The 27516-nt window shown below is 37.9% G+C and overlaps 3 protein-coding genes and 1 long non-coding RNA gene across 5 annotated transcripts in view; 2 read left to right on the forward strand and 2 right to left on the reverse strand.

Annotated features, from left to right (window-relative positions):
• The window catches only part of crybg2 (crystallin beta-gamma domain containing 2), a 49960-nt gene extending 36932 nt beyond the window's left edge, over positions 1–13028 (forward strand). Inside the window, exons 7-24 of the mRNA XM_067612533.1 lie at positions 1365–1412; positions 3399–3517; positions 4899–5109; positions 6384–6523; positions 6671–6797; positions 6917–6952; positions 7131–7270; positions 7500–7626; positions 8307–8464; positions 8562–8688; positions 8767–8799; positions 9431–9543; positions 9770–9899; positions 9987–10126; positions 10443–10566; positions 11143–11301; positions 11447–11606; positions 11814–13028. Coding sequence (XP_067468634.1) covers positions 1365–1412; positions 3399–3517; positions 4899–5109; positions 6384–6523; positions 6671–6797; positions 6917–6952; positions 7131–7270; positions 7500–7626; positions 8307–8464; positions 8562–8688; positions 8767–8799; positions 9431–9543; positions 9770–9899; positions 9987–10126; positions 10443–10566; positions 11143–11301; positions 11447–11606; positions 11814–11902 — 2181 coding nt within the window. The 3' untranslated portion in view covers positions 11903–13028. The remainder of the gene's footprint in view (positions 1–1364; positions 1413–3398; positions 3518–4898; positions 5110–6383; positions 6524–6670; positions 6798–6916; positions 6953–7130; positions 7271–7499; positions 7627–8306; positions 8465–8561; positions 8689–8766; positions 8800–9430; positions 9544–9769; positions 9900–9986; positions 10127–10442; positions 10567–11142; positions 11302–11446; positions 11607–11813) is intronic.
• Positions 13029–14071: 1043 nt separating this feature from the next.
• anxa14 (annexin A14) lies at positions 14072–21401 on the forward strand. 2 transcript variants are annotated; one of them, XM_067612535.1, is made up of 13 exons: positions 14072–14535; positions 14846–14885; positions 15497–15593; positions 15722–15810; positions 16872–16985; positions 17156–17246; positions 17360–17439; positions 17721–17759; positions 19070–19160; positions 19253–19348; positions 19440–19495; positions 20223–20330; positions 20587–21401. In XM_067612535.1, exons 2-13 carry the CDS (start codon positions 14859–14861, stop codon positions 20644–20646), a joined length of 948 nt encoding a protein of 315 aa, XP_067468636.1. In that variant the 5' UTR covers positions 14072–14535; positions 14846–14858; the 3' UTR covers positions 20647–21401. The 2 variants fall into 2 exon arrangements, with proteins under 2 accessions (XP_067468636.1, XP_067468635.1); XM_067612534.1 differs by lacking the exon at positions 20587–21401 and having other exon boundaries at positions 20223–20527.
• A 124-nt stretch (positions 21402–21525) lies between these two features.
• Positions 21526–22734, reverse strand: LOC137198628 (uncharacterized). The gene has a single exon (XM_067612487.1). The coding sequence runs from the start codon at positions 22732–22734 to the stop codon at positions 21526–21528; it is 1209 nt and encodes a 402-aa protein (XP_067468588.1).
• Positions 22735–22773: 39 nt separating this feature from the next.
• On the reverse strand, positions 22774–24388 carry LOC137198662 (uncharacterized). Its single transcript, XR_010931661.1, has 2 exons — positions 24100–24388; positions 22774–22998 (listed from the first exon to the last, which is right to left on the reverse strand). It is a non-coding gene; the product is annotated as an uncharacterized lncRNA (long non-coding RNA).
• Between the last annotated feature and the right edge of the window lie 3128 nt (positions 24389–27516).

Below are 27516 nucleotides of genomic sequence, written 5' to 3' on the forward strand. Positions count from 1 at the left end.
TGAGTTTAAGGTGTGCATTTTCAAGCATGATTTGTGACATCACCAGAATTTTGGAGCCAATCGAAGGCCAGTATTCAACTTGCACAAGTGTGATGTAACTTGAAGCCTCCAGTGCACACACACTGAGCATGGACTTTATAGTGCAGAAGGAGACATCTTGTATCCAGCAGTTAAACTTTTGAAATGAACAGTAATGAGTCACTCTCTTTTATTTAGGTCATTGTTAAAAGGGTACCACAGGGCCCTCAGCTCCCTTTCACTAAACTCTGAATAGGTTTCCTGTTGCAGTTAATAATGGTGAAAATGTAGTTGTGTGCTATGTTTCCAGTTTGGCTGAGATTGGTTTGTTTTTTTCTAAAAATATATCTAATTATAAATGCTTTTTCCAAATTAAATGAGGGCAGAGATGGACGCTAATGAGGACAGTTGAAATAATAGCTTCAGTGGCAGGACCTCTTTGCTTGGTAACATGATCAGGGTGATAACCTGTTTCCTACAGAGCTCTCAGTGAGTAGAGGTTACATGATACCTGATACCAAAAAGGCACACACACACGCACAAATACACTCAATCTCTCAGGCAAATCTATATACAAATTGCATGATACTAACCTGCTACCGCATTCCAAGTCACACAAGTAAACATCCAAAAAAATTCCACCAACATACCGGCCAAGCTGTGTAGACTTGGAACTGTACACCATACATGCACTCAGGTGAAACAGTGAGCTCATTCATTAGCCGCTGGGTGCAGTGGAAAGTTTTCCAGTGCAATTTCTGAACAGATCACAGGTGAACTCATACTGTTATAATCAGTGGGGATAGTGCTAAACAGCAAGAGGTTAAACAGGTACAGGAGAGGGATGAACATTACAATAAGGTGCTTGTTTGTTAGACAAGACGTCCTCTTTCCTCACTTCTCTTTCCTGAAGCCCCCAAGACCTGTTGAACAGGGTGAAATGAATATAAACAATGTTTGGATTGTCTGGCATGTCTAAATTCACTAGATGGAAACCAAGTGAAAGACCATTGTAATCTAAATGATTGCTGAGGTTGCTGCACAATTTTATATCTGCATTTGCACTTTTGTCAGTGATATGAACATTGAAATCAGCCAAACAATGTAATGAGGTGGGGTCTAATCTTGAAATTGGAAATGCATAATGCATTTTTACATTTGTAGATGATAATAATAACAGTATCCCTCCTATAATTATCATTCATTTTTGTACAACCTTGTGCTTTATGTTGTATTTACATGACAATTGTTCATATTATTAAATTGCTTCATGTCAGAAAAAAATGAGAAGAAAATGCACTGCTAAATACTGGATGGTAAACTAATATATTTTTCTCTGTCTGTAGCTCACCAAAGAGAAGGAACATGGGAAGCTCAATCCTCGTCCTGGAAAGGTGAGTCTGCAGGCAAAACACACTCGACACACGCGACAAGTAGTCATCAAGCACACGCTTCTGGAATACATGTGCAAGTTCACGTTTAGTGCTGACAGCTGTTTTCACTGATAAGCACAGCTTGAACCAGGGAACAGAAACCGGGCAGTGAAATTGGCTGCGATACTAGCTAAATAAACAATCAGCTCTTTTTCTCATGCTGACAATTGGCACAGACAGAATACACTAATTTGTCTATTTTTTTTGTTCTGGTTAAGATTCTCAGAGACTTCTGTTGTTCTCTGATGATGTCCTAAGGTGCAGTTTTGCTTGGGGCATGCTTCTAGGGATGGTTATGTTAGTTTTGTCATTCAGTCGGTTGTTCCACCACATGGGTCCAGACTGACATATCTCAACTACTGCTGAATGCATTGCCATGAAATTTGGTATGGTTTAGAATCCAATTTCACACAAAATGTGCGTTGGCATAACACAAAAGTAATTGTAGAGTAGTGTGAAGTAGTAGCAAACTGCAAAGGTGGCTATTTGTTACCAGAGCTGTCTTGTGAATCTCAGTGGGAGCTGTTTATGTGGTCTGGCTTTATGCTGTTACCCATTCATTCACAGAAAACATAATTGGTTAACCTGGTGTGATTATGTAAGGACACGTGTTAACCAAAATAAAAAAAGTTTTTATTTCGGTTAACACGTGTCCTTACATAACTCCTCTTTCGTAACCTTTTTTTTTAGTAGTAGAAGTAGCATGCATGTCTGGGGCAACAATTTGTTCTTCACCAAATAACCAAAAGCCTGTTGTTAAACTGCATACCTGCTATTTTATGCTTAGTCCAGGATGACTACGTCAATAACCTTTAAATGTCAGGCCTGCTCCTGCATGCAGCAGAGGAGTGTACATTTTCTGATTGAGGTTATCCTTGAAGGATCTTGAAAAGTAGAGGTGGAGTTGACATTTATGTTCAGTTTCTGGTTCCAGGGCCTCAGGCATGAATGAATAGAACATGTCTGTACAGTAGATATGAGCGGGATTTTTCCTAAGAAGCTACTGTACTCAAGTTCGGCTTTAAAGGTGTAGTGTGTAGGATTTAGTGGCATCTAGTGGTGAGGTTGCAGGCTGCAACAAACTGAGTACCCCTCCTCCTCCCCTTCCAAACATGTAGGAGAACCTACAGTGGCTGTGAAACTTACAAAAAATGTGAAAACCCTCTCTATAGCCAGTTGTTTGGTTTGTCCTTTCTGGTCTACTGTAGAAAAATGGTAATGCATGTGAATCCCTATTACAATGAACTTCCTAGAGGAAACACACAATTACTTTCAAATGCAGACTGATTTTAACACTGAGACAGGCTTGACATTCTTCTTTTATTTTTGCAAAGTTTCAGTCAGCTTTGTCATGTTGCAAATTCTAATGATATTCAGGGAATAAGGCACCGCTGCTGTCATTTTGTAACTTTCTACCTTGTAAAATTCTTGCATCCAATCTGATGCCTTAAGGGGATTAGCATGAAATTTAAGAGTTATGCTTGGATATGAAACTGGAGATAATGTCACTGGATAATATTGGCTCCATTCTTCAATTTCCCATAATATAAATGATTCTTCAGCAGCACAGGTTGGGCTCTTGCCTGCAGTAATTCTTTGTCATTACTATAATTTTATTTGGTCTGCCATTCTATCATTCTCACTGTCTGGCTACTAATATTAAAATGGGCTTTCTAATCACCATATTATATTTGATGAATGTCTACATATGCAGAGCTTTAGATCTTTTTTCCTTGCTACTTAAAAAGGTAAAAAGAAATATATCTGCTTTTGAAATATTATGCCATACTGAGGCTGCAGAGCTGCACAGTGAGCAGGAAAACTCTCTTCAACAAGACAGTCAGACTTCAACACCTGTGCGTTGGCAAATATTTTCCCTCCTGACATGAGCAAAATTGTGAAATCTCAATTATTATCTATTCTTCCTTGTGTTCACCTTTTGTGTAGATGTATATTTTTGACCGGCCGGGGATGTGCGGCAAGAGGATTGAGGTGCGCAGTGATGTTGTCGATGCCACGCCGTGGGAGCTGCAGGAGACCATCTCCATTAGGGTGATCAGAGGAGGGTGAGTGGTTGAATTGCACACAAACTTGCCATGCTTACACATTTTGTTGCCCCAAATTGTCCCTTAAAACAATCATGTATGGAGTCTCTAGCTGTTTCTCAATTCCATACTGCAGTCTACTGCAATATGCTGTTTTTGCAGTTAGTATATGAAAAATCAGTTTTTATTTTTTGTACCAAAAGGAAGATTTGTGTCGTTGTGGCTGTTTCTAAAGATTCAATATTTTTTTTGCTATTAGAGCTGTTCCTGGAGCTGTTTTACCACCATACTTTTATTTTTTAAAGCTGTTTTTTTTACAGCTCCTCCACTTCTTTTGTGCATTGAATTGTGAGACAATAGCGTACATCAACAGCACACTCAGAAAACAAGTGTTTCTTAGTGTGCATACTGACTGTTTGGAGTAGACTTTTTATTTTCAAATATGGACACATGACATACTAAAACCTGCTTTTTTTGTCTATCCGGTCTTGCTACAGTGTAATTCTCATTAATTATAGCTGCAAATAAACACCGTAAGCTTGTGTCTGTTCCTTATGCCATTACCACATATTTGGCACTACATTAAACCTGAGGTTTCCTGCTATCTTCAGAGTTGCAAAGGCAGATAGGAAGACATCTTGTTTTTCTTGAAATGTGAGGCGTGTAATTAAACACCGTTTTTTGGAAATCTATCATGTTGCGTGAAAACAAGCACTTCGGTCACGCAGATGCCTTCAATAGTTGACACACCCACGCACAAGCTTAAACACACACTTGCTTCAGATGTGGAATGTTTTTTTAGACATAGCCAACAATGTCAACCCAGAGTAACCCTGATGGTTACTGATCTGGCCTGTGCTACTACCACAAGATGAACACTCCTTTGGCTTCTTAAAATGAGATAATTATCCTGCTAGCTCACGCATCACACACTGCACCACTGCCAAAACCTCAGCTAATGCTGTAATTAAAGCACTTTATGTAAGGAACATTTGTATTCCATTAGCCCCTGACTTAAACTAAGATTACTAGTTTATTTTATTACGAGATTGACTTGATCAAATACAACTACAAAGCAGTGAGTGACTATGTGTTTTGTCTGTTTTTTTCTCCTTCTCAATAAATAAATCCATGTTAATGTGCATCATGTGTTCTTCAATTTCCTCTCCTCTCCTCTCTTTTCAACTGTGTGAACCCTTACATCAGTAAGGGAATAATGAAGTCTCTGTGTGTGTGTTTTGACAGATTTCAGAATAATAATTCAGAAGTGCCATGCAGAACAAAATATTTACTATACATCACCATGGTCTATGAATTATACACAAACACATGCCCAAAAAACTGAAAGACAGATGCACACAACCGACCTTTCGCCCTTTAACTGCCGTCTTCTTCTCTCTAGATGGGTGCTGTATGAGAAGCCCAACTTCAAAGGGGAAAAGGTCGCCCTAGACGAGGGAGACATAGAGCTCACCTGCCCCTTCAGGTCTCCGGAGGAGCAGCAGCAGAATGAACAGAAGAAGGATGAGCAGAATGGAGAAACAAGCGATGGTCAGACAAAGACCAAGCCACCCAAGAGGTTCATCATCGGATCTCTTCGAAGAGCCGTCAGGGTAAGAGAAGGAGTTTTTGTTTTATGTCAAAATATATATATATATATATATGTATAAAAAGTGCTCATAACAGCTGGTGGCAGCTAGAGGGCTGAACATCACACACACAATAATGGCAGATAGATCAAAAATCTTGCCAAATGCTGCACTGTAGGTAGCAGTAGTGTCTCCTTACATACCTTCAGTTAATATATGATACATACGATAAGATACAGTGGAACTACATCTTATTGTAGGTTAGTTATTATCTCCTTAACATTGTTAGCTGATGTCCAAAGGTTGAATAATTCTCACAGATATTTTGTACTGTGGTTTTTCAGTGGCTGTCTGCTCTTTAACTCAGTAGCACCATCTAGTGTCAAATGTGAGTGAGCACCTGTTGCTCTGATTCTTGCAATAATGTCAAAACTTTTAGGGGAGTGACAAACTTAAATATGCCCAAGGTAAACGAAATATGTCCTTTTTTTTCATTTTGACATGTTTTCAGCTGTATTTTTCCAGCTCTGCTTCTTTTTATGATCCCAAAACTTTGCAGCAAAATCAGAATTTATTACAAAATGTATTCATATATCGATGCAATGCAGAATTAAGTCATAATATGTTGAAACCTGTAAGAGCTCAATCATTTAAAGAGGACATAACACATACATGTCCAGGTCTATGTTTTGTATTCTGGAGCTCTACTGGCATATCTTTGCATGATTTACAGTTTAAAAACTTGTCCTTTATACAGCCCCTCTGTGAGAACAGGCTGAAGGCAGCATTTTTACATACACTCACCTCAAGTATTAGAACTTTGACCATGTTTAACATAGACATATGACATTATAAAAGTAAATCAATGACAGAAAATCATAAAAGGCATGTCACGTACCCTTTAATTAAATATCAGGCACATTCATATAATTGACGTTGACTGAGGTTGAAATGAAAAATGAAGAACAAGCATTTTTGTGTTTCTTTAGCGATTAAACTATAAGTGAATATATAGAATAAAGAAACATTTAAACTGCATGAACAAACATAAATAACTAACATTTACCAAAGATCTGACAGTCAATACAGGATTTGACAGAATGTTCCAGTCTCATGTTTATTTTAAAGGACATCCTCTTGCTCACATATAGAGCACTTGAGGAGCGTTTTACCGCAATCAGTGTAGTTCCCACTGAGGCTGCTACTTCATGTGTTTTGTCAAATCCCTCAGGACTGCAACCTGTTATTTTCCCCAGGGCTTGTCATTAATGGATGCTCTCTCTCTCCTCCTCCCTCAGGACTACAGCGTCCCAGATATCAGTCTTTTCCCAGAGGAGAATGCAGAGGGCAAGAAGGTCATCTTCAGAGATACATCCGAAGATGCCAGGATCTTTGGCTTCCCCATCAAGGCTAACTCCATCATCATCAATGCTGGATTGTGAGTAATGAAGAAAATGCGTGCTAGAATGGCAGCATTTCACACATTGTATCAAAGTAAATGTTTTATTCATTTAATTTAGAACAATCAAATCAGATTTTAGTTGCTTCCATTGTGTTCATTGTAGTTATCTACCCTACAATACAGATGGCTTGTATTCGCACAGCCCTTCTTCCAGGGTGTACCACGTGTCCTTGAGGTGGGGGGGTACACCAACCCTGCAGCCTGGGGAGTGGAACAGCCCTATGTGGGATCATTGCATCCCCTTAAAATAGTAAGTAACACATTACACTGTTATAATAATTTAAAAAAGCTCCTCCACTTATGTTCTTGACTAATTCTGTATAAAACTGAATGTTTGCAGTAAGTTATTTATTCTTTTTGTTATCATAGGGTGAACCAAGAGTGGAAAACATGAGCGAACCAAAGGTAAGAACGCACGTTTACTGCTAATAAAAAAAGATAAACTAAAAGCAATGCTTCCACTTTTATTGAGGCTGTGGAGTTCCTTATCCAACAGCAGTGATATGAATGACACCTATGATTACTGAAACTGAGAACATTATTAGAGTGCTGGACTGCAAAATTACACTCTCACTATCTCTAGATTGTGATCTACGACAAGCCGTACTTCACTGGGAAATCGAGGACCATCACCACTAACATGAAAGACTTCATGACACGAATAGACAGGCAGCAGACCGCTTTTATGTACAATGTCGGCTCCCTTAAAGTACTCGGAGGAATGTGAGTGCTTCTTTCCAATGTTTGTATTCACTGATCCTTGAAAAGACATCTTAGTTGTGATTCTTGAGTTCAATCATCATTGTTTTGCTGCACAATTCAGCCTTTTTATTCAGGTGGGGGGTAATACATGAGGCAGAAAGTCAATAACAAACAATTCACAGGCCAAAAATAATTAGAGTATAATTAGATATGCACGTGTTTAACCCTGTGACTCTCTCTGTTGCCGTAGCTGGGTGGGCTACGAGAAGGAGGGCTTCAGAGGCCACCAGTACCTGCTGGAGGAGGGAGAGTACCATGACTGGAGGGTATGGGGAGGCTGTGATGCTGAGCTACGTTCTGTTAGGGTGATACGTGCGGTAAGTTGCGAGGAATATTTCACAGTAGATAACGTTTGTCAATAAGTAATAAAAGTTCTTAGACTATCCATCCAGACGGAAAGGTACGGCTCCCACTGGCCTTGATTCTGCTTTTTATGAGTTAATGGTGCAACTTTAACTAAAATAGCTATGACAACACTGTTATCAGTAAGTCTTACCTCTGTATCATAAAACAATCCGGGAATCAAACAACACATCATTGAATATCATCCATTGTAAAGAAGAAAACAAAAAAAAGTTCCTCCCCATATTTTTGTAATAATTTACTAATTTCTTGCATGCTTTGGCAACAAGCCGCGCTTATCGCTTTTTGTTACTTCTCTGTCATTATTTTTTTTTGCGCTTGTGCTCTTTTGTCGTTTTAATGACCTTATAGTATATCACACTTCAAAGAAGTCTTATCTAATCTAACATGGCCTTGCATTCCACTCTGATAAATTAAGTTTCATTGCATGAAACAACAGAAGTCAATCTGGACACGATTGAAATGACCCCAGGAACCCTGAAGTACTGCATAAATACAAATTACAATTAGTTCAGCCAGAATTTTAACTGAATACTGAATACTTGTGTGACTTACTTACTTACTTACTTACTTACTTACTTACTTACTTACTTACTTACTCTAATCTCTGGCCCATCTTCCTGCTTCTCTACAGGACCTGACAGACCCCTTGATGGTGATGTTTGAGCAGCTGGAGGAAGAGGACGAGGGCGCGCAGGAGGAGAACACCTTTGAGGTGACAGAGGCCATACCTGATGTTGAGGTGTTTGGGTACAAAACCTCCACCCGCTCCATCCACGTACTCAGTGGGGCGTAAGTCAATAGATACTAAATTTACTGTTGTTGTAACATGACTAAGCAAAGTCAGAATGTAAGATAATAACGAGATAATTGTTCCTTTTCTTCCCAGATGGATTGCCTACTCCCATGTGGACTTCTCTGGTAACCAGTATATCTTAGAGAAAGGTTTCTATAATAACTCTGCTGACTGGGGCTCTCAGGATACTCGCATCTGCTCAGTGCAGCCAATTCTTCTGGTGAGCACCACTTCAAAATATTGATTTGATCAGTTTGTTGATGTTTTGATGCTAATTTTTTGTTGTGTTGACTTTTAGGCTGCAAGTGACAGTTCAAAGGCCAGGAATGAGGTGAGTAATTTGTTCTTTTAAGTTTTTTTTTAAACAGATTCAGATGCTTCTCTAATGCCTGCAGGGCAGCAGATGGAGTTTTATGATGTAGGAAGCAATCATTTCCTTTTTCTCCCCCTTCTTCCTGGTATTTGCCAGAGCACGTGAGGATAAAGTTTACCTTAAACATTTTGGCACAAGCTGCATCTGTACTTTGATCCATGCAGGGAAACCCCCCCCCCACCCCCTATTTTTTTTTGTTTGCAAACTCATAGACCTCAGAGCACAAGGGTGGATTTACAGCTGTGTCATATAAAAGGCCCCTCAGCTCAACATCCATCCTGTCATTTGTCTTCCACTTAGGTCTTCTCTTATATTAACTGCAATACTAAGTGAAGTATAATAAGTACAGTATACCGCATGTATATGAAAATACTAGTCACCAAACCTTGATGAGGCCAAAGTGAATTCATTTCAGGGACGGAGCAACATTGCAGTAGTAGTACTTTTGCAGTAATAGTAGTGCTTAAAAGGCTAAAATAAGAATATAAAGATAAAAATAAGAATGAAAAGCTATAAATGTGTCAACATGCTATAAATGTGTTAACATGATTGCTCACGTTCCTGATCTCTATCTATCTCTGTTTACCAGATAATATTGTACTCTGAGCCAGACTTCCAAGGCGAGTGTCACATCTTTGACTGCAACCAGGAAGCAGTGTCTGATAAATTTCCGAGCAAGTCCTGCCGAGTGGTAGGAGGAAGGTGAGGAACCTTTAACAAAGCAGTAAAATGAGCTGAAGAGAGAGAGGGATATAAGGGATAAAATTGTGTGTAATATAAAGAAAAAGAGCCAATAAAAGAAGAGACAAAATATTCATGATCGTGATGTGTTGAGAGGAGTTATGAGATAAGGGAGGATTAAAAAGCTAATATGTCATTAGTACTGAATCAATAAAAAAAACTAATAATTCATTTCTCTGTGTTTCAGCTGGGTGCTCTATGAGGACAAACAGTACTCTGGGAACTTGTATGTCTTATCAGAAGGAGACTACCCCAACTTAACCAGCATGGGCTGCCCCCCTGGTTGCACCATCCGTTCTGTCAAAGTCGTGCCAATAGTGAGAAAACGCTCATGCAGAAAAACAAAAATGCTCTTGATTCTCTCCTTTGTCTGGCTCTGAACTTCTATCTCTCCCTCTGTGCAGATGTTCTCGGTTCCCTCCATCTCTCTGTTTGGTTTGGAGTGTCTGGAGGGCAGGGAGATCACCACAGACTTAGAGATCTACAGCATGGTGGAAGAGGGCTTCAACAACCACATCCTCTCTGTCAGAGTCAACAGCGGCTGGTGGGTGTTTCTCTCCGTCTGCGTGTGTTTGCGGGAAATGTTTGGCTAAGTATAGCTTGTGTGTTTGCATTCGCTCAGGTGTATTTGCATGTAATTGAGCCTGTTTTGTTTATGAGAGACAGGCCTTTAACCTTGTTTATGACAGTGAATATACTGAAAAAGGTTACCTACTGCAGTCTAAACATTTGCAGATACATAACTGAAAAAATATTTAGTGAAAGGTTTGAGGCAACTGATACACTGTTAAAAGCCTGTAATACCAAAATGTTTTTTATGGTCATGCACCAGATCTAATTTTGTCTCTCTGCTTTTGCAGTTGGGTTGTGTGTGAACACAGCAACTACAGGGGGCGCCAATTCCTGCTGGAACCAATTGAAATCACCAACTGGCCAAAGTTTAGCTCCCTAGAAACTATTGGCTCCATTTATCCAGTCAGACAGGTCTGTTTACAATTCATTTTTACAACCTCTTTTAGCATATCCATCATAAAAGACATTTAAATACTAGTCAAATATTATTACCTGACTGAATGTGAAACACAGTGTGTAGTGCATTAGTTGACTGAAGTAAATTCTTTTTTTCACTTTGGGATGATATTTCTTTTTAAAATATTTGAGATTTCAGGAGATTTTTCCTACATCTGTGTATAAAAAATAGATTTAAAAAGGGTCTATGCTACTCTGATTGACTGACTGCAATGGCAAACAAACAAAAAGTACATATCTAGCAGTATAAAAACTTCAAATTGAAACAAATTGCATACTGAATGTCATGGTGAAACAGTGAGGCAGTATCAGTTTTATGCTTTTACAGTACTTAATTAACATCTCTAACAGCAAAAGTGACACCTTGACTAGACAAATTTTGTATTCCAAAATATCCCACAGCCCTAAAGGAGTGGAAATCATGTAAAATAATCATAACCTAAAGTGAAAAGCAAAACTTTGAATATATTTTTCTGTTTAAGGTCGTCTCATCTGTGACCACAATATATTTCGGTATTTTTCCTCCTGCAGAAGCGCCACTTTTTCCGCATCAAGAACAAGGAGAGAGGCCACTTCATGTCCATCCAGGGCGGCGTGGAGGAGATGAAATCAGGACGAGTGGTGGTGACGCCAGAGGTGGAGCCCATGAGTGACATCTGGTTCTACCAGGACGGATTAATCAAGAACAAGGTAATGCATTTCTGATATTTTATAGTTTTATGTAAATGAAAACCCTGAACACAGTTATGTAGAGTTTGTTTGAAATAGACAACTTATTTACCTGCATATGTATTTTTTCACTAACACTGAGCTGGTATGTGTATGTCCGCTGTAGATGTCAACAACCATGAACCTTCAGGTGATGGGCAACATAGAGCCGGGAGCCAAGTTGGTTTTATGGACAGAGACCCGCCAGCCTATCCAGACCTGGACAGCCCAGATGAGTGGCCTGATTGTCAGCCTTACCTTCCCTGGCATGGTCCTGGATATCAAAGGTATGAGAAGATAACTTCAGCTCATTTCTTCATTTTCTGCATGAATAATGCAAGATCCTAAATATTTACATTGCATGCTAGTCTGCATGTTTGTATTGCTACAATAATTGTGTCAGGAAAAAGACAGTTTTTGCTTTTTCTAGATGAGCATGAACATGGTTATACAAACTTTAATAGCAAGATTTTTCTTTTTCTTTTTTTTTTCAGGTGGTAAAACTTATGACAAAGACCATGTGGTGATTATGCCGGAGAGTGATGAGAGGCCAAGCCAACAGTGGGAGATAGAGCTGCTGTAACTTGCTGTCATGTTCCTGTTTTCTCAGCTTTCTTAAACAGTGCATCAGCAGCGCTTCCTTTTACAATCCCCTAAATATATTACCTGAATATTCTGGCAACCAATACTGCCACTGCCTTATCATGTAATTCATGTGAATGCCCATAATTCCTTTTCTGAACATATAGATATGAACATTGCAACATTAAGAATGCAAATACAAGCCCTGGGCAGCTGCTAGTTTCACCAAGCCAATCAGTACACACCCAACTGGACTTGGATTATCTTCAAGGTTTGTTCAGCAGAGTGTTTGAGAGCGGAGTCATGAAAATAACTCTGCTTTCTCCGAGTCAGATGATGATTTTCTGTGTGCAAGGACTACAGAACGGCTAACTGTCAGTGCCTTGACCTGTTGCAGTGACTGGATTTCTCCAATGAGTTAAAAATCACAAATCAAATATAAAACGATTTTTTATACAAATATATATTTTTGATTTTGAAGATTTACTGATCTACTGTATACAAAGTCATTCACATTTGTATGGTTTGACCTTGACCTTTTAACTAATGTTACCCTACCATACCAATTTGAGTATTCAAACTAGAATCTCCCTGTTTGTATGACTCCATGCTCATACAAATTCTCTGGCTGTAGAAGCCCTTGTAGTTGCAAGTTTATGCCTTTGTTTACAATGGAGCAAACTGAGTTGTAATTGCTTCTGGATGACTTCCCTCATTTTCCTGGAGTGAACACCAAGTGGCTTAAGACAGTTAGTGGATGAGTGAAGCCAAAAGAATGCACAGTATGCAAAAAAAATGTATATTATGCCTTTTAAACTATTTTTATATATACTGTGTGTATTAATGTTTGTTTTGTGGGATATGTTGCAGTTATAGTATGTATGCAGTATACTGTATGTCGTTGCATTGTGCAGTGCAATGAACTGGGATGTGTGTGTCCAGTTTCTGTCAAGTCTGTTTCTTGTATTTTTTTTTTCATTGTTAAAAGTCAATTAGTTACGTGAAGATATATGTTACTTACTTCAGCTGTATGGTATTATTTGATACTAAAGATATAATGTCAAATGTTATGTAAGAGGGAGTGGTTTTAAAAATGTTGAATAAAAAATAAACCATGTCAAAGAAAACAGTGTTGGTTAACTGATTGTGGAATAATCATGACCACCGTAATCAAAGGGATCACATCTATGTTGATCATGTTTCTCAGATGTTGTTTTTTTTTATGTGACCCTAATTTACTCTTTGTAGATTTTGAGTGTACAGATGGCGAGTCACTGTTCTGCTGCTTTCATTCATTTGTTGTTTCTAATATTTACCCAAGTTTTCTTTCATTCATACTCACCATCCCTGCATTCATACTTCCATCTATTCACCCATATATTGTAGTTTGACTGCCTGTTTAAACACTGTTTCAGGGATATTGTTTTGCATTTCTATAGACAGATTAGTGCAAACCCAAAAAGTTACTAACTAGAGGAAACATGACATGAAAAATGAAAAAACAACCACTGATGATATTCTTATATCATGACTCCAAATTGTAGATTTTCAGTTTATCAAAAAAAGGAGAAAATAATCATTTCTTGGGTCACTTATTCTGGTTTATTTGTATTTTTAAAGTTTTTTCTTCTTGTGTTTTTTCTATGTAGAGCATTGCAACTCTTCAGTTAATACTCCCAAGATCCACTGTAGACAAGTTTTGTTTGTATTAACCACATAGGTCTCATATTACCTTGTGTCCTGCAGGTAGACACTGGGAGGGTTTGGAAGATTAACACTGTAGGGTTTCATCGTGGTTAGATAAGATTTAACAGTGTGTTTTCTGTTGTCTGAAATTACCAAATGGGTTTTTCACAGTGTGTCATAATAACTTATTTTAACTGTACTTTGTGCCTGCTGAGGTTGAAACTGAAGATGACATGTCTGTGCGTGTCTTCCTCTCTCTCGACTGAGGGAAAAGGGTGTGAAACAGTTTTTCGGTATCAGATCATTATCACTGGCACCCTTTTGTTAACTCTCATTGCACAATTTATAAATCAGGTTTTGGAGCCAAAATAAGATCATACATGAAAATACCATCTGTAGGAAGATCTATTTTACCCTGAAACCAGGTTTGCCCCCTCATTTACTGACAATGATGATTGGCATGTTGCATGGTGGGTTGCTGCCACATCTTGGTAAATAGTTATAGCTCTAACTTTAAAAAATTCAGTACTGCACATTCTTCAATGAAGGTGAAGCATTGTTAAGCTTTAAAAAGTCAACTCAGATATTTATTTTTGGTCAAAATGAGCCACAAAAGCTACAGTTTACCGTCATTTCACAGCATAGGTCACCCATAAACAAACCTGACTGTCTGGATTCCTCCTTTCCCAGGAATGTCAGTATTTTGCAAACGGGTTGTCATAGTGATTCTACAGGCCAATAGTGTTGACATGGGTGTGAAGATACTGAGCTCTAATTGGTCAGGTGGGTGAACTACTGCGGCAGGTGTGGCATAGTAAGGGTGGGACTGAGATACAGGAGGTTGTAAAAAAAAAAAACAAAAAAAAAAACTCAACCACCTTTACAGTTTCCAACGGCTGCCACAACATTCTGTCACAGGGAGAAAAATAAGCATTCCTTAAAGATTTTGTAAGTAAATGTACTTGTGTTATTCTGTCAGATGGGTGTTTTTCAATGATGGGTGTTTTACTGTAGTCCCTTGTAGTCATAAACTTTTAACTGTTTGATTTGAACAACTTTAGGTTTCATGAATAAACTGTCATGAAGAGATTCATTCAACAGATGCCACATTTAAACCAAGGTTTAACTTTAAGCTAATTGGATGTTATTTCTGTCTATATTCTATATGTTATTGTAATATATGTAATATATGTCATTTACTGTGTGTTTCAGTATGTGTTTGGATCATTTATCTCTATTCACTCATGTTTTTATCCAGGTAAAACAAAGTCATGGACCCTGAGTACTTCAAGTCTTATGTGAGTTGACTTTTTACTCTGTCTCTTCTGTCTGTCATTACATTATGTTCTCTGTTTCCTAAGACGCCACATTTTTTAGATAGGCCATCTTGTGTTCTCTGATTATCAGCATACCTTCTAATGTTACGAAAGTCAGATTACATGATGCCTCCTGGCATGCTGAAATGCCACAACTCATATCTCCCTTTAGATCTGAATGTAAAGAAAGCAATAATTAGGAATTGCTTAATGTGATGTTTTAGCTGTATCATACTGTTGACGTAAATATTCACTACTACTATGCCCTAAAACTACTTTTCCAACCATCCCCCCATTTGTCTCTCCAAGAGTATAGAATATTACACATTCTTTAAATTCAAGTATGATGAAAACTGACTCTTATCTGTGCTCATCCTGTGCTCATCCTCTGCCAACACCTTCATGGTATGTCTGCGCAAGTCTTTTGTTACACATTCCATTTGTTTCCGGCAGCTGAATTATCATCATTATCAATCAACATGATCGGTGGCTGCTGTCAGGACTTGTGTCTACCCTTCATTCAGTTTTTGTAGTATTTATTGGTTTTGTATAAGATTTTGTTTCTCTCACACTCTTCATATTTATGGATATAGGAGATGTGTTGGGGTACCCTTGGAACGGTGCGACCCTTCTCCAATTTCCACCAAGACAGGGATGCCAAGGAGATCCAGGCAGCGCTGGAGAAGAAAGGTAATTGTGCTGACAGAGTGCACCTGGTGTGTTACACCTTTCTTTTACCTCTTAACATTCTTCGCCCCACTCTATAATGTTCAGTATTGTATCATAATTGAAATCCAAACATTGTGTTCCTGGCTCAGATGCAGGAACTCTGGTGAGAATCCTAACCAATCGGAGCAACGCTCAGAGACAGGTGATCGCCAAGACCTTTGAAGACATAACACAAAAGGTAAAAAAAAAACAACAAATGACCAGTTTACAGCAGTACTTCTCAATGAATTTAACTATTGACAGAATGGAAAATGCTCCGAAACAGCATGAAAAACAAACATGAAATTCAGAGTCAGTCTCATCATGTTACAGAAATATTCTCTAAAATAATCCATGTTCTGCAATACAAGATAAAGTAAAGATGGAATGTTTGTTCATCTGTAACTTCCAAGTGTTTGCTGATCAAACATTATTTAAACCGGTCTTAAAGGGTTTGAACGCACCTTTGTTTAGAGAGGGAGTTGAGGTGGTGCTTCAGTCATATGATACTGTAGTGTCATACCTGCAAGGAAACATTTTCTATTTCTGGGTACTATGAGAGCATGTTGAAATCAACCAAAAACATGACAGCGTTCAATTTTCATCATTTTTGCACTGGAGGTACTTTTCCTATTATTAGATGTGTCCTCAGTCACACATGGCTGACACACACTGAATTTTCACACATATTCATGTTGTGGTCACACAGCCAGAAATACATTGCTGCACAATAGTGTATCAGAGAATCTTAAAGGGAAAGTCCACAGAACAGAAACACAATTTCAGTTGTGCTAGTCCACTGACTTTCAGTAAGTTAAGTTTCAGTTGTGTTTTCCAGAGCAGTAACATTTAAATTGAAGGAATCAGCAGATGACACTTGCTACATAGTTTTGCTTGAATGCAGGGCTATCATAGTGTCCTAATTGTTCCATCATTCCAGTTTATCTCAAGATGACATCACTAATTAAAATTGAGATAGATAACAGTAAATGATACCTGTCAGTTAATGTACCATGAGCCCTGATTTAGAATTGTGGCCGGACTATGTTTGAGGCATCCTTTTATATTATTACACCTGCCACCCAAGCAGAAACAAATATTTCCCGCAGCCATTTTTAATTAACAAATAACATTTTATTTATATTATAGGGTAAAATTTTCCATTTAAACGACCATAATTAGACCTAAATCAGAGTTCTGTGTGTGATGCTGCCAAACTTTGGAAACAACACGGTTTATTTTTACTCTGTGGTGTCCCAGGACCTGGCAGCTGGTCTTAAGAAAGCTCTGGCTGGAGACCTGGAGACTCTGCTGCTGGAACTGTTGATGCCCCCTCTGGAGTATGAGGCTCACCGCCTGCAGCAGGCCATGGCGGTACGTGGGTGTTTGTGTTGTTATTCATGTTCTTAGGGATTGGAGTCGGTGTTTGTATGTCTGCAGGCATGAATCCCTTGTGGGGGAGGCAAGGATTTAACCGCGTCTGGCTATACAGTATATTCCAGAAGATATATATACAATATCTGTGTGTGTGTGTGATTGTACAGGGTTTAGGTACAGATGAGGAAACACTCATGGAGATTCTGTGCACACGATCTGGCAAGCAGCTTCAAGAAATCAGTGCTGCATATACATACTGTAAGCCACTATATCCTCCTAGCCTTTCTCAGAAACAAAATCTTTTGGTTGATTGTTGTGGACATCCTCTTTCATATCCTGATATTTGTCTTATTGTTTGCCCCTTGTTTCAGTGTATAAGAAGGACCTGGAGAAGGAACTGAAAGGAGAAACCAGTGGAGACTTTGCCAAGCTCGTTGTGGCTTTGCTACATGTAATTTCAGAATTAATTTCCTTTACTCTCACCATTAAACTAATGAGAAAAAGCAACTGGCCTTAACACTGTCAGGAAATAATAGAGGGCATTGTTCCCCCAGCTTTCATATTATCCAGTCAATGTATTTTGACGTGTAAAAATTGGATTTCTGTCACAGTGTTATCTGCAACACTGGACAATAGTGGCATTTTTTTACTGATTTGTGTGGGATTATTAAATTTAGATGTGACCTTGGAAAATTATAATTGAAAATGTTTTCCTCTCCTCTCTTCCAACAGAAAGAAAATGTCGCTGGTGGGGTTCAGAAGGATATTCAGGTATTATTTTAAATTATTCCTTTATACTTGTTACTTGGTCTTGGTGATTATACAGAGCAGCTTGCAGTACATATAATATGATAGAATAGACAGTGCACTATTGTGACAGTTAGTATACAAGCAATTAATTTACTTTACTCTATGCACAGCATGAACAAGAACTGAAGCAAGACCAATATAGAAGGTTTAAAATGCCTAAATAAAAACAAATTTAAAAAAGTGAAATACAATACACATTGTTGTAGGTTTTTTCCTTTCTCTGTATGCATTAATGTGTCATAAATGAAAAACATATGTAAAAAAGACAATGACTTGCTTTTTGTCTTTAATAACTGAATTAACTGTTTTTCATTGTGACATTAAAATCAAATCACTGCACACAAAACAAAATGAAGAGTAGTGTTTCAGCGTAATCCAAAAGAGAGCAGCATAGACCTGCCGATACTAAATGCAAAGCACTGTCAGTAGTTTTCATGAGGAGGTGTGGGGGAACTTTTTCTTTTTTGAGATGGAAATGCAACATCAATACCAAAATGAAAAACAAGCAACTGTCTAATCACAGTTTGGGGACATGACCATTGGCAGGGATTAGTGTTGCTGATGGCAGCCAAGACAAATAAACGTTCACAATCAAACAGTTTCCTGTGCTCTTGACTGTACATTTAGTCACATTTGTGATGAACAGTTTGGATTATTCCCAATCACACATGTAACTCGATGGGCAGCCAATAGTTGTGTAAAGTGGTTTAATGGGAAAGGCTGTCTCTCACAGCTGCCATCACCTTGTGTCAGCACAGATAAGCCCCGCCCATGATTCTGCCCGCAAGCTGTGATTGGACAGTTGACCATTTTTCATTTTGGCATTTATTTATTATTTGCAGCTATATGCCGCTCTGGACAACAGTGAAATGCAATACGCCTCTTCACTTTGTTTTCTGTGCTGTGATTGATTTCAATATGACATGAAAAATTCATGTTTTAAATATTCCATAGACTTATGCTGCAATAAATCAGTCTCACTGTCATTCTGGAGCAATGCTGACAATCTTAATTTTGAACTACCTTAAATAACGGGCAAGAAAACTGTTTTCCAATGATCTATACTTATTTATTACCTTCCAGGTAATAATATTCATGCAGTATGATGCTAAAGTCTGCCAGAGCATCACCTTTCCTTAACTCAGAAGTTTGTCTTATAGAGGAAGAAAGATGGCAACATTTGCATGGATCAAGTACTTTAGTGGTTATAAGCCAGACATGTCTGAGACTCCGCATGTTCTGACGATGTTGTATTTTTTTCATTCTTCCAGTCTCTCTCCGCATCACTTAATGGGAAAAAAGCTGATGCAGGTCCATGGATTGACATACTGACCTCTAGAGAATCAGACCATCTTAACAAAGGTAATGTATCATGTAGGTTAGAAAGTCTTCAGTGTTTTAAGTCTGAATATGTGTCATAGCTCTGACTAACTGACTTTGTATATTATTGGCAGTTTTGACGGGACTGGAGCTGGAGAGTGGACTGATGTTGGATCAGGCTCTGGAGAAACGATTCACAGGAGACATTCGACTGGGTTTGAGAGTTTTAGGTAAATATTGTAGCGAACATTGCTTGTGAGTAGTACCCCACTATACAGGTTCATTAGTCACTGACATTTCATTATGTCTGCGTCATAACAGTGCAGTGCATCCAAAGCCCTGATGCCTACCTCGCCAAAAGACTAACTACCAAGAAGGTAAGATGTTAGTCGATGATATGATCATCAAATTAATTAATTATGGCAACAGTTGCATAAACCATTCTTTATTCATCCACTCGTATTGATTCTTTTTTGTCTTTTTTTTATCACTGAAGCATTGTCTTCATGACACAAGTTCTGATATACATAGTGTAGTGTAGAATAGCTTTCATAAAATTGTGTGTTTGTTCTTAGTGTTTTTGTCTTGTATGCATTATAAGTTATTGTAGTTACTCTACAGTAGTTCTATTATCATTGGCAGAACCACTGGGCTTAACCACTCATCTTTGCGCATCCGTGTGCTGAGTATTTGCATACAATATAGTCCTCAGCCAATCAGGAGGATGACATTATCATGGCATCTGCAAAGCATCATTTCGTGAGATCATAAGAATAAGGAGAGCCAATATCTCATTCTGTTTTTAAATGAGGCTGCTGTGTTATCTGCGGCTGTGTTTTTATCACTGTAATTTATGAAAAGTGCATTGGGAGATAAAGTTGTCGCTGCTCTTTTAAAGGGACAGTCCCCACATGTTCATCCTGATTGACTAGCCACAGAAAAGCACATTTCTAGTGTACATATGCAAAGACAAGTGGTTAGGCCTGTTGTCCCTTATGCTCCCAAATCTGTGTGAATCAGAATGTCCACTTTATAGGTCATCTGGTAGTTTCTGAGATTGTCAAATACCTAACTGTTGACACACAAAATATTTCACTTTTCCAGGCATCAACAGTGCAGGGCATTATGGTGTCTCACTGCGAGGAAGATCTTCTCTGTATCCGAGCTGCCTACCTTAAATTAACAGGCACTTCTCTCTACACAGCTCTACAGGTGGGTCACACACATACATATAATATACATATACTGTATGCCAACACACATTCACTCGGCTGCTGAAATGCATATTCTCGACTTGAAATACTTTTGTAACCATATGTGTATTGATGCAATATTGTGTTGTTGTTTTTTTCAAATTAAACATTTCCGTCATGTAAATTTGCAAACATTTACAATCTGTTTTTTTTTTTTACTCTTCTAAACAAAAAGTAAAGACCTGTTTACATATAAACTTCATCTTTTCCAACAGACACAATTCAAGGGAGATTACCTACAGGCTCTGTTGGCCATCTGTCGATCTGAAGATTAAACAAAAGTTACAAATTTTGAGTAGCCACATTTTTTGAATTCACATATATTTTATGGGAGTGCAAAAATAAACTTTATGTTGTTCCATTGCTGCTTTTCATATTTTATGGTATCACATTTAAGTGCATGCTTTGCGTATGCTTAATGTAATGATTTATACAAATACTGTACATGCAATTAAATGTAATAAAAGTTATTTTGCTGTGGATATTTTATGAGTGCAGTTTGGTCATTTGTTTTTATTACTTTTATTATCTACTATAATACTCTACTATAATACTTCCTCTTTATTGTTTTTTTTATTGATGTTACATTTATCTATAGTATTTTTTTTCCCAAATAGTGCTTATAAACAAAAGGAAAACAACAGCTCCCTGTCTCTTAATAATTCTATATTAAATCGTATCATACTATTGTTTCTTTATTTTGTAAATGTTATAATTTTTATATTTAATGCTAATGAATACATGGTGTGTATAGAGGCAATATTCCAAGTCAAGACATGTATATTTTAGACTTAATTTATGAGCTGGTCTGGGCAAAAATATCCTCTGTGATTGCAAAAATTGTGAGAAACTTCTGTTCCACATGAACACAACCTTTAGACTTTAAAACACTGAACTAGGGAGTTCTGCCTCACTTCTGACACACAAATGTATTAGTAACTTTAGTCATCACATCACTTTTTCAATAAACAAGTCATATCATATACAAAGTTAATTTACAAATGTTACAAACAATTCACTCTAGATTCTACTCAATCAGTCCCTTCATTGGAGTGTAACTGCGTTCAGTTCAATTCAATATTTATACTCAAACATTGAGCCATTGAGGAATAAGTGTCCTTTAGTCTTTTAGTTATTTAGTTGCCCCTTACTGCTCAATGGCAGAGTGCATAGAGCAACAATGGCCCTACAGAAAACAACAGAGAAGCTTTGACTCCTGAGCCTCCATTGGGCATGGTTATGGCTTGGGTGGATGTCGTTGTCATCGTTGTGGTTGTAGTGGTGTTTGGAGATTTGGTTGTAGTGGTGGTAGGGGTGGGTGTTGAAATGGTTGAAGTGGTGGTTGGGGAGGTGGTTGTGGTGGTGGTGGTAGGGGTGGGTGTTGAAATGGTTGAAGTGTTGGTTGAGGAGGTGGTTGTGGTGGTGGTTTTTGTCATTGGCATAGGGGTGGTCTTAGCAGTTGTTGTAGTTGTTGGGGCGACATTTTCAGTTGTTGTTGAGGACATGGCTGTAGTGGTGTCTGCGCTGCCCATTGTAGGGGTTGTCAAAGACGTTGTGGAGACGTGAGAGGTGGTTGACGTTATTGGCATAGGGGTGGGTGTAGAAATTGTTGAAGTGGTGGTTGGGGAGGTGGTTGTGGTGGTGGTGGTAGGGGTGGGTGTAGAAATGGTTGAAGTGTTGGTTGGGGAGGTGGTTGTGGTGGTGGTTTTTGTCATTGGCATAGGGGTGGTCTTAGCAGTTGTTGTAGTTGTTGGGGCGACATTTTCAGTTGTTGTTGAGGACATGGCTGTAGTGGTGTCTGCGCTGCTCATTGTAGTGGTTGTCAAAGACGTTGTGGAGACGTGAGAGGTGGTTGATGTTATTGGCATAGGGGTGGGTGTAGAAATTGTTGAAGTGGTGGTTGGGGAGGTGGTTGTGGTGGTGGTTTTTGTCATTGGCATAGGGGTGGTCTTAGCAGTTGTTGTAGTTGTTGGGGCGACATTTTCAGTTGTTGTTGAGGACATGGCTGTAGTGGTGTCTGCGCTGCTCATTGTAGTGGTTGTCAAAGACGTTGTGGAGACGTGAGAGGTGGTTGATGTTATTGGCATAGGGGTGGGTGTAGAAATTGTTGAAGTGGTGGTTGGGGAGGTGGTTGTGGTGGTGGTAGGGGTGGTGGTAGAAATGGTTGAAGTGGTAGTTTGGGAGGTGGTTGTAGTGGTGGTTTTTGTCATTGGCATAGGGGTGGTCGTAGCAGTTGCTGTAGTTGTTGGGGCAACATTTTCAGTTGTTGTTGAGGACATGGCTGTAGTGGTGTCTGCGCCGCTCATTGTAGTGGTCGTCAAAGACGTCGTGGAGACGTGAGAGGTGGTTGATGCTATTGGCATAGGGGTGGGTGTAGAAATTGTTGAAGTGGTGGTTGGGGAGGTGGTTGTGGTGGTGGTGGTAGGGGTGGGTGTAGAAATGGTTGAAGTGGTGGTTTTTGTCATTGGTATATGGGTGGTCGTAGCAGTTGCTGTAGTTGTTGTGGCGACATTTTCAGTTGTTGTTGAGGACATGGCTGTAGTGGTGTCTGCACCGCCCATTGTAGGGGTTGCCAAAGATGGAGCTGCGTTATTTGCTCTGGGTAGAGTAGCACAAGTGTCTTGAGGCTGTTTGGGAAGAGTGAATATATAATTTCAATAAGTGTTTAAGAAAGAAGCTTTAGTTTTTACCCATGCAATTGTTATGTTTCCAAAATTACCATCCATCTTTGAACATGATTTTCCCAAGTCAGGTTTGGAGACTTGTCCTGTTTCAACTTGTCCTGTAACTCTAGTCTTCTGCAGTAATGATGATTTATTGGCACTCTTGTCATATTGTAATGGATTAGAAAATAATTTCTGCTTATACTTGCTATGTAGGCAGTTATCACCCCAAAATATTTGTTGCACAAGTAAGAACAGAAAATTGAACTTTTGTGATTATCTATATTGTTAAAAACATATGTGATCAAACCTTTTTTTTTTGATCACTGTTCCACAGGATTTTTTAAAATTTCTTTGAATGTGACCTTTAAGTTGTGGAATAAAGGTCATTGTCAAGATTTAATTCCTAGAAAAACCATTGAGACCTCGAATGAAATGGTTTGTGGTTGGTGCTCTGCTCTAGTAAGCAGTGCCAATGAGGACAACACTACACATTGTTTGTATTTGGTGCTCTGCTCTAGTAAGCAGTGCCAATGAGGACAACACTACACATTGTTTGTATTTTTACACACTAAAATCAAACAAAAGGTCATTTGGCTCATTTTCCAACTTTTAAATTGGCTGATAAAAATGGTAGGTTTTTACACAACTTTTGTGATGATCTATTTTATTAAAGAAAATCCTGTGGAATAGTGATCAGTAACCATAAGCAATTTTTAGTGAGTATTATTACAGCAGTAATATCATGATATCACAATTTTTAAAAAAAATCAGCATTTACTGTAACAGCTCTATAAGACCTATAAAATTACATGAAAACCCATCTGACCTTTTCAGGACAATGGGACAATAGAACAGGCTAATTCAACAACACGGTCAGTGCCAACGTGTTTAGGGCACTGATAGTGTGGGTTGGTTATGTCTTATTTGTCAGTTAAATCTAGTTGTGTGCTTAGAGCAATCAAATCATTAAAAGTACAGTTAAGACAAAATATTAAGGCATAGTATCTTGCAGATCAAAATCATAAAGTACATATTGTAATTTAAGAAAGTTATGAATTGTACCTGTGATAAAGCCAGCAGAACCAGAGTGCAAAATTCCAGAGCAAAAATCTTCATGATTCAGAGACCACAGGAGGCAAAGATGCACCAGAGATGTAACTGAAATGATCCAGTTGCAAAGAAAGCAGGCAGATATTCTAGAGCTGTTTAAATTGTCCTGTTATAACCTGTTCGACTTCTGCTTTTTTTGTGGACACTGAGTATTGTTCTTGCTTTTATACAAAAATCAGCTTTTAGGAGGAGTAGGTGTGAATTTAATGACGTATCTATGAAGTATCTCGCCCTGGATCCAGGAAGTTGGATAGGGAGGTGTGTGAAATGAGCATGTGTGTGTGAAGGGCATCCCTCTGTGTTAATTTTCCATGGATTTATCATCTTTTGTACTTTGCACGGTAATAAGTGCTCACAATTCCTGCTGACTCACACACTGACACATTGTTCCTGTTACCAAAAATATTTATGTAAAACACCTCCAATGGAGTAAAAACATTTAAACACAGTAGCTTCTCTAATTACGGCATCGGTCAATTATTATCTGTTATAAGGAAGTATGAATTCTCATGATATCATAACAACCCTCCTTAGCTAATCCCTCAAATTCATGCTTTAGGGCACCTAAATGTTAAATTTTTTATAATAAATAATAAAATATATTATCATATTTTATGGAGTTACTGTAACATGGATGGAAAATATTCTACTTCCTCACTGATGTTTAATTTTTAACTATATATATATGACAACGTCAATAAATTAGTTGATTATAAACGGACCGGAAATTGTTCATCTGTTTTGCTCTCTCCTGGATGGATGATTGACAAACTGATCAACAAATGCGTTATAATATTATTTCCTTGTATGTGATAGCATGATGTGTAGGATAAGGTTTAACTAAAAGCATGTCAAGGTATCACTGAAAAACCCTTGAGACCTTAAATGACATGGTTTGTGGTTGGTGCTCTGCTCTGCCGATGAAGACTATACTACACATTGCAAGTTCACACATCAAACTTAAAGCATGAGGTCATCTGGTTCAGTTTCCAACTTTTATTGTGGCTGGTTGTAAAAAAAACTTTTTACAACAACTGCTGTTTTGGCCCTTAGATGTGAGCTTAATGTGTCACTTGATTTCATATCAAGGCATCTAATACAGTTTGCAGATATAATTTTAATAATTCATATAATAATTTTATATATTTTTTTAAATCACAATATCACCAGATCAATATATCACTATGTTACGGAAGGCAAACTCATGATTTAATAATGTAGTCGAGGACTTTGAAGTTTGTTCTTTTATCACTTCTTTCTGTAATAAATTTGACTTTTCTATCAGATTCAGTCAATTTTTAATTATAAGGTATTAAAGTCAAAGGTGTTTTTTTTTCTATTTATGTTCATTTTGTCTTTTCGCTGCTTTTACAAGGTGAATGATAACATACAGTACATAAGGTCAATAAGGTCAATAACATAAGAAGTAAAAGAATGGGTCATCAGATCTGGGCTCTTTGCCTGACCTGACCAACAGTTGAAACTAAATCTAACAGAATATAAACCAATAAAACGTGACCCATCATCATCAACAAAGAAGTAATTAAAAGAAGAAAAAAAAAGCAGCTCAGGTTGGTCACATGTCAGAGCTGTTGTTGTTGTGACAAAATTCCTGACCCCTCTATACAGGTGATATCTTATCGGAAAAATCAGGTCAGGTACGTCTGAGAGAAACAGCTCACAATGTACATTAGAATCAGGAGAGATGTACTTTATGACCAGCAGAGGGGGAGCACATACTATAACACCTGCTGACTCACTAAAGTGTTATTCCTGATGTTTTCCCTTTTGAACTCTATGCTTTATGTCCCCTGATATGGAAGGGTTAGGGTTTGAATATTTAGATTGTTAATGAGAATATAACATACGTTAGCTGTTTTAAGGAAAATATGAGGCAAACATGAGATGTCATGTTGAAGATTAGCTACGGTGTAGTCCAATATTTAGGAGTTGGCTCAGTATTAATGTCAAATCTTAATCATTGTACAACAAAAGCTTCTTTTGAATAAACCCTCCTTAATCTTCCTGCTGTTTTTCATCAAATATGATGTATATTATAATACAGTACAATATCTTGATATACTGTCCATAGCATGTCCTGACATCAAAGACCACACTGGAAAAGAAAAAATAAACATTTGACCTGTTATGCTCTAATTGACTCTTATGCACTTTTAATTTTTGAAATATTTTGAAATATTATTTGTAATACAGACAAGTTTTTTGAAAACTGTGTTTATTCAGTGTTTTTTTGTTGTTGTTGTTTTTTACATATCAGTATGGGACAAAATCTTGCTAATACACACACAAAAACAGTTGCTTTACTGGTCAACACTACTGCAATGTGACATCTCTACAGATGAAAATGACTAATCATATATTCATTTGTAGTATATGGTAAATTAGTAATATATTTGATTATTAGGATATGTACAATGTGTAAAGTATATTTATTCAAAATGTGTTTGGGATTTTGCACCTTAAAATAAAGATCAGGTAACAGCATTTTCTTAAAATGCAAACAAACATGCCTGAATTCATTTTCTTTTATAGGCCGCCGCTTTTTATTTCACATACAAACGCAGATTAACATCTGTAACTTTTGACAGAGTCACAGTGACTTCTTTAATTATCTCATAATCTCCTAAACCACAATTTTGTTAAACACAAAAAACTTAAATATTTTTTCTTTAGTTGCAAATATTCTACATATAACAAGCACGAGTTTGTGTTAAACAGCATTGTAGTGGAAGAGTCACTCCAACTCTGAGCCTCAAGAGGGTGCTCATTGCCAAAGTGCATGAAGGGCAAATGATCCAAACAGCAGGTTGGCAGAGGTGAAGAGGTGGCTTTTTCCATTCTTTGTAGTCATGTCATTCACAACGCCAACGCCTGTCATCATTGAGGGTGCGGTCGCGGTCAACATGGTGGTCTGGGTACTGATGGGATTGGTTCCTGTGGTGTTGGTGTTGTTGTAGTTAGTAGTGTTGTTTTGGGATGGCCTGGTTGTATTGGAGGTGTTATTGTATGTCATTGCTGTATTTAGAGTTGATGGTGTATTCTGGAAAGGAGAGAGAAACAGCACTGATAAAGTAACAGAAGCAGAGATTGACATGTAGTGACATGACATTTGTATAGTATTGTGGAAAATACAAATGCACGTTTCAATTTTGGCAGTGATTTAAATGACAAATATGCCATGGTAATGAAAAATACAAGGCTGGGATATTAGTATTTCCCATTTTTAATATATCTCGTGTATGATTGGAGTGAATTTATTCATTTATTCAAGATATTAGAGCTTTTGTGGCAGAAATTAGATCATGTTTTATCAATTTTTAACTAAAAATGATCTATAAAATCTGAATT

This window comes from Thunnus thynnus, chromosome 15, assembly GCF_963924715.1.
Source record: "Thunnus thynnus chromosome 15, fThuThy2.1, whole genome shotgun sequence".
In the NCBI taxonomy this organism is placed as follows: domain Eukaryota; kingdom Metazoa; phylum Chordata; class Actinopteri; order Scombriformes; family Scombridae; genus Thunnus; species Thunnus thynnus.